Below are 11,195 nucleotides of genomic sequence, written 5' to 3' on the forward strand. Positions count from 1 at the left end.
GTAAAATTACATAGATTTCAGGTGTACAATTCTGTATTGCATCATCTATAAATCCCATTGTGTGTTCACCACCCAGAGTCAGTTCTCCTTCCATCACCATATATTTGATCCCCCTTACCCTCATCTCCCACCGCCCACCCCCCTTACCCTCTGGTAACCACTAAACTATTGTCTGTGTCTATGAGTTTCTGTTTCTCATTTGTTTGTCTTGTTTTTGGTTTATATACCACATATCAGTGAAATCACATGGTTCTCTGCTTTTTCTGTCTGACTTATTTCGCTCAGCATTACACTCTCAAGATCCATCCATGTTGTCACAAATGTTCCTATATCATCTTTTCTTACCGCCAAATAGTATTCCATTGTGTATATATACCACAACTTCTTTATCCATTCATCTATCGAAGGACATTTTGGTTGTTTCCATGTCTTGGCCACCGTAAACAAAGCTGCAATGAACATTGGAGCACATGTGTCTTTATAAATGTTTTCAGATTTTTTGGGTAGATACCCAGGAGAGGGATTGCTAGGTCATATGGCAATTCTATTCGTAATTTTTTGAGGAACTTCCACACTGCCTTCCATAACGGCTGTACCAGTCTGCATTCCCACCAACAGTGTATGAGGGTTCCTTTTTCTCCACAGCCTCTCCAACACTTGTTACTATTTGTCTTGGTGATGATAGCCATTCTGACTGGGGTGAGGTGATACCTCATTGTGGTTTTGATTTGCATTTCTCTGATGATTAGTGATGTTGAGCATTTTTTCATATGTCTATTTGCCATTTGTATGTCCTCTTTGGAGAAATGTCTCTTCAAGTCCTCTGCCCATTTTTCAATTGGGTTGTTTGTTTTTTTGTTGTTGAGTTGCATGAGTTCCTTGTATATTCTGGATATTAGCCCCTTATCGGAGGCACTATTTGCAAAAATCTTCTCCCATTCAGTTGGTGGCCTCTTTATTTTGTCGATGGTTTCTTTTGCTGTGCAGAAGCTTTTAAGTTTCATATAGTCCCATTCGTTTATTTTAGCTTTTACTTCCATTGCCTTTGGAGTCAAATTCATAAAATGCTCTTTGAACCCAAGGTCCATAAGTTTAGTACCTATGTTTTCTTCTATGCAGTTTATTGTGTCAGATCTTATGTTTAAGTCCTTGATCCATTTTGAATTAACTTTGGTACATGGTGACAAATAGCAGTCCAGTTTCATTCTTTTGCACGTGGCTATCCAATTCTCCCAGCACCATTTATTGAAGAGGCTGTCTTTCCTCCATTGTATGTTTTTAGCTTCTTTGTCGAAAATTATCTGTCCAGTTTATGTGGTTTTATTTCTGGGTTCTCAATTCTATTCCATTGGTCTATGTGTCTGTTTTTCTGCCAATACCATGCTGTTTTGATTATTGTAGCCCTGTAGTACAAGCCAAAGTCAGGAAGTGTGATACCTCCGTTATTGTTCTTTTTCCTTAAGATTGCTTTGGCTATTCGGGGTCTTTTGTAGTTCCAAAAGAATATATTTTTCTTAATGCATTCAGATTTAGGTTTGGGGTTTCTTTATTCTGATTTACAGTCTTTAGGGCATAGTTCTCATCTTCTCACTTTGCCATGCCTTTCAGTTTCCCTAAGCTGGTCTGTTGGTATTCATAGCCTCTGGACCGTGTTTACTTTCTTTGACAAAAATTGTTATCACAGTGGGTGCATCTTAGCAGTTTGAGTGCTGCTTTTTCAGTTTTCCAGAGTCAGAAAATGCACTGGTGATAGTTTTATCCATTGTAATCAGTCTCTGCTATTTTGATTTCTTCCATGGAACGCTAGATTCCGTGGTCCCTTATTATGCTGGAGTACCTGCATTGGGTAATTATCTGACAACTGCATTGAAGTCAGGCTTCAGATTACCTTCAAATTCCAGGATGACCACTACCACTTACGGAAAGCAGCATGATGGAGTGGAAAAGATGGAGGAAAGGGTCAAGAGACTTGTTTCTACCACTTACCATTCCTGTGGCCTTAAGCAAACCATTTAAATAGGGGTGGGGTAGAGGGAGAATCTTGGTTTCCATGTTTGTTAAATTTGGAGTGGCACCTGGGTGCTGTCCCACACCCTTTCCAGTATAGGATGCCACTGGTGCATTGGAACTGAGCCATTCATAGTCACCGTGCTTTAGTTAGAGGTCGATGATAATTCTTGGCCCTCTACTAGTTCATAGCCACTCAAAGGAGCTAAAAGTGGACTAAAGCCAAGGCACTAGTATGAACCCCAGTTATCTTGTGGCTCTGTAAAGCCTGTGGTCTCAGTAACTGTGATGACTTCTGACTTGTGAGAGGGTCATCACAACGCCCATATGCCCCAAAGCCGGAAAGTAACATTCTGGAGATTTGAACCTAATTCTGAATTCATGTTTTTATTGCTGTATCCATTGTTTCCTCCACAAAGATAACACTGGTTATTTTATTATCTTTGATGAAATAGAGATAATGGCTTCTAAAAAGTAAAAATTATAGTCAGTACATAAAATAAAAACCCTCTGACAACTATCCTACGAACAATTTTCTTACTGATTTTTCCAGATATCCTTGAGCAGTCATAAAAATGTGTAAAACAGGTACAGCATAAGGAATAATTATAGATTAAAACTTGTGTGGCTACCACCCAGGTTAACAGAGCACTGCCATCACCCCAGAAACTGTGTGCCACTTCCTCTCCCCCAGAGGTAACCACCATTCTAGCTTAAGCATTTCTTTGTTTTTCTTTGCAGTTTTATCACCTGTGTATCTATCCCTAAACAATAGTTTTGCCTGTTTGGGAGCTTTTTGTAAATGAATCATTATATGTACTCTATTGTGTTTTTGCTTCTTTTGCACAGTATTATGTTTGTGAGATCTTCCATGCTGTGGTGTATAGCTAGAGTTCAGTCATTTTCATTGCTTTATTTCACTCTGTTGTATGAACAGACCATAATTTATTTATCCATCCTATTGATAGATATTTGTGGTTGTTTACAGTTTTGGGTTGTTACAAACAGTACTATCCTGAGCATTTTTATGCATGTCTCCTGAGGCACATACCATGTTTCCCCTGAAAATAAGACCTAGCCAGACAATCAACTCTAATGCGTCTTTTGGAGCAAAAATTTATATAAGAAAAATTTTATATAGTAAAATAAGACCGGGTCTTACATAATATAATATAATATAATATAATATAATATAATATAATATACCGGGTCTTATATTAATTTTTGCTCCAAAAGACGCATTAGAGCTGCTTGTCCTAAGTCTTATTTTCGGGGAAACAGGGTACGTAGGAGTTTCTCTGGGTATATACCTAGGAGTGGAATTGCTGGTCAGAGGGTATGCATATTTTTAACTAACTGTGATTACTGAATTGAATTTTCACTGGAGCTTTTAACCCATACATTCTTAATAAAAATTTAAAATATTTTGTTCTCATCTAAAAAGGTTTGTCTTCCCTATAGAAAAATGCAAGAATGGCAGCAGAAAAGCATTATTCTAACACCCTAAAAGCACTAGGAATATCTGATGAGTTCGTTTTAAAGAAAGGCCAAAGTGGAAAAATATTTGAGTCCTTCAGCAATCAAGAGATGAAAAGTTTCAATGAAGATAAAGAAAGGTAATGTATATAAGATATCTGAATGATATACCTCTGAAAAAATGCTTATCTGCAGGAAAGCATAAAATTCTGTTCTATATTTTAAAAAGGTCTTTTGCCTAGTGGAATACGTGTGAACTATTGTAAAACATTGATATTTTAACATGTTTGACACATACAAAACATTAACATGGTGATGAAGTGTCTTGTCTTAAAGGCAGAATAATTTAAATTTCTGACTGGCATAAATAATGAAAATAATAACATGCTTTCAAATGAAGTTGAAAAAATCAACTAAGTTTTGAAATAATATTTATTTTCCCAATTGGTACTTCGTAGAGTTTTCTTGATAAATTGGAGCTCATTCACTTGAGGAAGACTGACTACATAATGACATACATTGTAAAGGGTTTGTTTACCTTTAAACCAAATCATTTTTCCTTTGAAAGACTGATAAATTTCTTCCTCTAGCTTTAATGAAGAAAAAATAGAAGAAAGAGAGAATGGGGAAGAAAATTGTTTCACTGATACCAACAGCCAAGAGTCTTGCAAGGAAAAAGATGAAGCTGATAAAGAGAGTGGAGAAGAGAAATCTGAGGAAGAATAAAACAGAATCAGCAGGGCCTCCTCTCTGTGCCTGCGCTGTTTGCAGCATCTAGTGTTAGCAGCTGTGCTTGTTGTGTTAAGAACATGGATGGAAACCCCTTTGATGTGTGCAGGACTCTTGAGCAAAGTCATCTGTAGTTGAAAAGGCTGAATCCAGCTGATTGGTCATTTGGTCAGTTAAAGTAAGGTTTTGCCTATCAGGATTTTTAATCGCTACATATGGTCTGTTTGCAACTTTGATCTTAATTTGTATTTTTAAAAAGTGTTTGAGGGGGTATCCAGTTAGCTCAGTTGGTTAAAGCGTGGTGCTAATAGCACCAAGGTTGCCTGTTTGATCCCCACATGGGCCACTGTGAGCTGTGCCCTCCTTAAAAAAAAAAAAAAAAAAAAAGTTTGAGAATCACAACCATCACAAACTGATTAGTCATAAAAAGCATACATTACTTCATTGTTTTTGGTGGGGAAAAATGCTTAGCATTGAGAGCAGAGAGAAGTATTGGCCTTCGGGGATTTGTTTGAAAAAAATTTTCTGAATTTTTTAAACCATATTTTAAAACCATACTATTTGTCCATTCTTTTTCGCTGCAATATATCTCACAAAATGAATCCTCCAAATTGTTCTAGTTAATTTAAGTTTCTTATTTGAGCCATTTAAAAAAAGTAATTAAATATAGAAAAAATAATTTACATTCATTTCTGCACTGAGAGTTTACTGTTAAATTATCCACATTATCATCAGTTTTTCTTTTTATCTCTAGTTTTATTCCAAATTATTTTTGATATATAAACTATTAGAAAAGTTTGTATACTCTTTTTTAACCTTGCATATTGACAGATGGAAATAATTATAGCATCTGAGTTATAATCTTAATAAATATCAATCCTATTTTATACATGATGAAATTTGTGCATAATAACTTGTCCAAGGCAAGTCTCCAAAATAATTCAGATTTAACTCTTTAATACTAGACCCAGTTGTGCCCAACTTTTCACATATTAGAAAACACTTTGTCTTTCTGTGCATGATGTTAATTTGATTTTATGGATCTATCATTTTTTCTCTTTGAGAGATTTTAAAAATTCAAATCATGATGGCTGCCATGGCCACTCACACGGCACAGCAGCCCATCGCAGCCTGTGGCAGCTCACAGCAGCTCTCAGCAGCCCAGCTCCAGGGAGAACCACTGTTCACAATTTTAGCTGTAGAGGGCACAGCTCACTGGGCCATGTGGGAATCAAACCAGCGACCTTGGTGTTAGGAACATGGCGCTCCAACCACCTGAGCCACCAGGCCAGCCCCATTTTCTTTTCTGAAAATAATCAACCTCCTTTAAAGAGGATGAACAAATGAAGGTGTATATAAGAGTGGTGTTTCCCAACTGGCAGTTTATGCTTTAAATGAAGAAATCAGGTGATTTTTCATCATCAGGGGCAAATGTTTACTTGTAATTCCTTTCCTACAATTTGTGTTAAATTATTTGTCACTATTATTAGATTGTAAACTCCTTGAGAGTTGGCACCATTTTAAAATTCTTCTTTGTATTCCTTTAATATTTTGCACAGGATTGTACATATGGTAGGTACTTAATAAAGGCTTGGTTGAGTAAATAGATGAATACGTTTTTAAATTGTATTTGTAATTACTTCAAAATAAGTACACATATGATTTAAAATATTTCCCTTCCAATTTATTGAGAACCTGTGAAACACAATCCATAAATTGTAATATTTTAAATGTGACTTGCTTTCAACAATTTGCTCCTCATTCTGTCCCTTCTCAGTTTTATGAGGAGAGTGTAAGACTTGGTTTCAGGACTAATCTTCAGTTTTCTTTAAACATGGGAATAGTACCAATCTTAGGTGGCTGAAGAGTGGATTAGATGAAATGATGTATGGAAAAGCTCTTTGCAAACTAGGCTATTCAAGTGATACTATCAGAGAACAGAATACTCCTGAAGAAATTTTTAACTTTAAACACTTTTGTTAAAATGAGATATGTGATTTAAATATTATTTTGTTAGAAATAATGTGTGAACCACTTTTTTAAAGACAGTGATCTGGTAAAAACAGAGCCAAACTTAGAAGATACTGGTAGTTTCAAATAATTCTATGTAAAATCATTATTTTGTTTTTTTAGAAAGCCACCAAATTGAAAGTTGAAAGATTTCTTTAGTGTGTGACGTTATAAAATAAGAAGAGATTTTAAAAAATTGAAAGAAAAAAAAAATCTGGTATATCACTGTCGAAAGTCAAGGAATGATAGGCATGCTTATATCCAACTCTGATAAAATGATAATAAAAAAATGATAATAGAATTTACTTCTAGAACAGAGCCTGGGAATAAGCAGTGAAAGACTTAGATTTTTGTTTTATTTTTTCCCTTTCAACATATATATTAAAGAAAAATATAAATGAGGCTTTAGGCTTATTGGGAGCTACTTTCTAGTCATTGATTTATAGTATTCTGATAGCAAGAAAAGAGAAAAATACAGCTTTTCTTGATACTTAAAAACAAAACAAAACAATACTTATACATTTTATACAGTTTATTTGAATCAAGATCCAAACATTGCACTTGGTTAATAAGTTTCTTAAGTCTCTTTTTAATACGTCACACTTTTTCTTGCAATATTGTTGTTGAAGGGACCTGGTCTTTTGTCCAATAGAGTATCCCATTCTGAATTTTGTCATTTAATGTGTTCCTATGTTCTCATGTTTTCTATAAATTAATAGTTAGATCTAGGCTCGACCAGATTCATATTTGATATTTTTGGTAAGAATACTTCATGGTGTGTATTTCAATCAGGGAATTACATGATTACATCAGGGAATTACATGTTTCCCCGAAAATAGGACTTAGCAGGACAATCAGGTCTAATGCGTCTTTTGGAGCAAAAATTAATATAACACCCGGTTATATTATATTTTATATTATATTAAAGACCCATCTTACAGTAAAACAAGACCGAGACATATTAATTTTTGCTCCAAAAGATGCAATAGCGCTGATTGTCCGGCTAGGTCTTATTTTTGGGAAAACACAGTGTGTAATGATTTTTCCTTTTGTGATGTTATTCAGTGATGAGCATTGCTACAATTCCTCATGCCAATGTTTCATCCCTCATTTTAGAACTTACCAAAGACCACAAAGTCTTAGATGTTACAAAAAGGAAAAAAGCGGGGGATGGGGAATTGAATGAAGGTGGTCAAAAGGTACAAACTTCCAGCTATAAGTACTAGGATGTAATGTACAGCATGACTATAGTTAACACAGCTGAATGGCATAGTTGGAAGCTGATGAGAGTAGATCCTAAAAGTTCCCAGCACAAAGAAAACAAAACAAAACATTTTTTAAATGAGATGATGGGTGTTAACTTATTGTGGTAATCATTTCACAATATATGTAAGTCAAGTCAGTATATGATATACCTCTTAAACTTATACCGTGCTGTATGTCAATTTTGTCTCAAAACTGAAAAAAAATCTAAAGAAAACAAAAACAACTAGAGTAAATAGATATTCTAAATATTAGTATATCTGCTTTTATAGCCAAGAAACCTTACAAACCAAAAAGTTGTTCTTCAACTTCTCTAATTCCTTTCACATTCTTCCTGACACTGTGAGGGTCTTGTTTTTCCCTTTTGGAATCTGTGGCTCTATCTTATCACCTAATTTTATTGTAGATGTTAGCTGAGGGTTTTTGATTTTGCATTGTCCTTTTATATGGGGGTGGGAGGGGGTACGGGAAGATTCAAACACTAGACTGTCATCACTACCACCTTCCCAGAAAACTCTCAAGACTTAGTCTTCCTGTGTACTTTTTGAACTGTTTGGATTTTTTTTTTTCTTAAAGATTTTATTGGGGAAGGGGAACATGACTTTATTGGGGAACAGTGTGTACTTCCAGGACTTTTTCCAAGTCCTTTCAATCTTAGTTGTGGAGGGTGCCGTTCAGCTCCAGGTCCAGTTGCCATTGTTAGTTGCAGGGGGCACAGCCCACCATCCCTTGTGGGAGTCAAACCAGCAACCTTGTGGTTAAGAGGACGTGCTCCAACCAACTGAGCCATCCGGAATCTCAGTGGCAGCTCAACTCAAGGTGCCGTGTTCAATTTTAGTTGCAGGGGACGGAGCCCACCATCCCTTGCGGGGCCAAGGAATCGAACCAGCAACCTGTGGTTGAGAGCCCACTGGCCCATGTGAGAATCGAACTGGTCGCCTTCAGCGTTAGGAGCACGGAGCTCCAACTACCTGAGCCACTGGGCTGGCCCTGGACATTTTTTTACTGTATTACTTAGAAAAAATAATTAAAATAAAATATTAGACTAGGAGTAAAAGATTTAGGTCCCTTCTACCCCTGAAATGAACTGAAAAGATGGTGGTGATAAATGCAAGTGCTATAGAAAAAAATTAAGCAGAAAAGGGAGATGATGGGGAGCTCCTGCTTCAAATTTAAATCAAGTGGTTAGAGATAGTGACCTTCAACCTTCAAACAAAGCCCTGGTGGGCCCTTTGGATATCTGATGGTAAAGTGCTTTGAGCAGAGAACAGCCAGTGCTGAGCTCTGAGGGGGAATGTGCTTGGCATGGCTGAGTGAGAATGGCGTGTAAGTGACAATGGCAAAAGGAGGATGGTCAATTAAGAGGCTTTTAAAATAGCCTATATTGCAAGTCAGGTGTGCCTAATTTCAAAGCCAGTTTTCTTTCAACTATACCTTAAGTACTAAAGTGGTCATAAGGGTGATTATACTTTTCATGTATGGCTATTTTTTTCCTCCTAATTACTACTGTGTTTCCCCAAAAATAAGACCAGGTCTTATATTAATTTTTGCTCCAAAAGATGCATCAGGGCTTATGTTCAAGGGATGTCATCCTGAAAAATCATGCTAGGGCTTGTTTTCTAGTTAGGTCTTATTTTCAGGGAAACATGGTATATTACAAATAAGCCATGAAAACATCCTTTTAAAAGAAAAAGCAAAATTCTCTTAAGACCCACTCACTACAGTTCTGAGTATATAATTGTGACCACACAGCAGTCTGCCCGTCTTGTCTCCTTGTACCTGCCCCTAAAGAAAGGAGAGTCTGTGAAACGGATCCTTTCAGGGACTTTGCTTCACCTTTGTGCTTACACCTTATGTCTCCCTGTTTGGCCCCAGAAAAATGTCTGGCTAGTCAATGACGGGTAAGATTCCCTATGGGGAGAGGGGGACAACCCAAGCCAGACACAGCCGCATAGGGACCATCTGGGGAACTCGCGGGGTCGATAGAGGTGGGCACAGCCCCCCACCTTCCCCTGGCTAAGGAGAGCCTCTGCCTCTGTGGTTGCATTCCTTCCCACAAACCTGCAGGGGAAGTGACTCAATGATGTGCCCTCCATCTATTCATATTCATAAAGGTTTTGTCCCTTGGGGAAGTACATACATCCTGAGATTTATGGTTCTGCTTCCTGCAGGCAAGGGTGATTGGTTTGAATCAGTTTCCTATTATAATGTATGCGATTCATAGATCTTGAGATTGACAAGCCTTTATCTCCTTTACTTCCTCACACCTAATAAAAGCTATGTGTTGGCCCGATTTGGGGCTCAGCCCTTGAGGCTGGAGTCCCTTGGCCCCACGTGCACACTTTTCTTGGTTTCTGTATTTCTTAACCCTGTGCTGCCCTCCTCACTCCCCACAACTCTTGTCGTGCTGGACGTGACATATAATATTTGAAATTCTTTTATATTTCCATGAGAAACTACTCCCCAATAGAAGGGAAACTGACTTGCTTTAGTAATAGCATTGAGAAATTCAAATCAGCACTTACAATTCAATCCACTAGACTGAAAGCAGTGGTGGGGCCGTTTTGTGAAGGTTTTTCTTTGTTCTTATAACTAGAAAATAACCATTGGGTTGCAGAAATGATTTTGAAGTAAAGTGATATTTTTCTAAGAAAACGATGTGGTAGAGACTGCCAATTGTTGGACTAAAATTATTTTCCCTTTCTTCCTTATTATCAGTCCCCCCGCATTTTTGCTGAAGGTGGCAATATGCCCAACTGAAATAACAACTATGTTTTCCAACCTTCCTTGCAGCTAGGTGGTCATGTAATACCATCCTGGCCAGAGAGAAATAAGTGGGGTTTTCAAGGAAAGGCCTTTATAAAGGGAAGACTTGGCTGGCTTGGACTTTTGCTCTTTGCCTTTCCTCTTTTCTTCCTTCCTGGAACTTGAATGTGATGGTTAGAACCAGAGCAGCCATCTTATAATTATGAGGGAAAGGCCAAGGGAAATCTGAGAAACTTTTAGCCACAGAATCAATATTAACAACTGCCAACCTCCAGACTAGGTGTTACGTTGTTTAAATCTGCTATTTGGGTTTTCTATTAAATGTAGCAGAACACAGTTCCTAATTCAAGACATATATCCAACCTATTATTTAACATACTTTGGAAGCAATGACATTTCTGAATTTTCACAAGCTACATGTGCCTGTGATATTAAACATGTACCCTGAGGTCTATCTTTTACTTGTCTTTGAAGAATGCTCACTTTTTCCAAGAAGAAAAATATTCCCTGCATTTATATACGAAAAAAGAAATGCAAAACCAGAAATTAACATTCTAAATAAAACCAACAATCGAGCCCTTCTCAAATAACAATATTTCTGTTAATCTTGCATTATGAATAAAAAGAAGCATTGTGTATTTTATTATGAAAATAAGCTATCTAGTGGCACCATAATAATGCTCAGATGGATTGATAAGCTACAGTATTTTTGTGCCAAACTTAAAAGTTATGTTCCTGAAAAACTATGCCAAGAGAACGTGTGCTGAAGAACTGAAACACTTGGTGAGAAACAAGGAGACAGAAGAACCAAAACAGGGCAGGAGGAAACCAAAGTAAACATTTTGTTAAATGTTTACTAATATAAAACAGCCCACTAAACAAAGGTAATAGCAATGACATTACGGAAAAATACATACGTAATTAACAATGAGTGCCGTACAATT

The 11,195-nt window shown here is 36.9% G+C and overlaps 1 protein-coding gene across 5 annotated transcripts in view; it reads left to right on the plus strand.

Annotated features, from left to right (window-relative positions):
* The window catches only part of FAM161A (FAM161 centrosomal protein A), a 28,612-nt gene extending 22,788 nt beyond the window's left edge, over positions 1-5,824 (plus strand). For 3 of the 5 annotated variants that reach the window (XM_019717620.3, XM_019717606.3, XM_019717614.3), the window contains 2 exons: positions 3,469-3,623; positions 4,074-5,824. In XM_019717620.3, the coding sequence (XP_019573179.3) occupies positions 3,469-3,623; positions 4,074-4,209 (291 nt within the window). In that variant the 3' untranslated portion in view covers positions 4,210-5,824. Of the gene's footprint in view, positions 1-3,451; positions 3,624-4,073 lie in introns of all 5 variants that reach the window. The other 2 variants (XR_012496371.2, XR_012496370.2) reach the window with 1 other exon arrangement.
* Positions 5,825-11,195: the final 5,371 nt, after the last annotated feature.

This window comes from Rhinolophus sinicus, chromosome 2, assembly GCF_057876585.1.
Source record: "Rhinolophus sinicus isolate RSI-liver-muscle chromosome 2, RSI-T2T, whole genome shotgun sequence".
NCBI classification, from domain to species: Eukaryota; Metazoa; Chordata; class Mammalia; order Chiroptera; family Rhinolophidae; genus Rhinolophus; species Rhinolophus sinicus.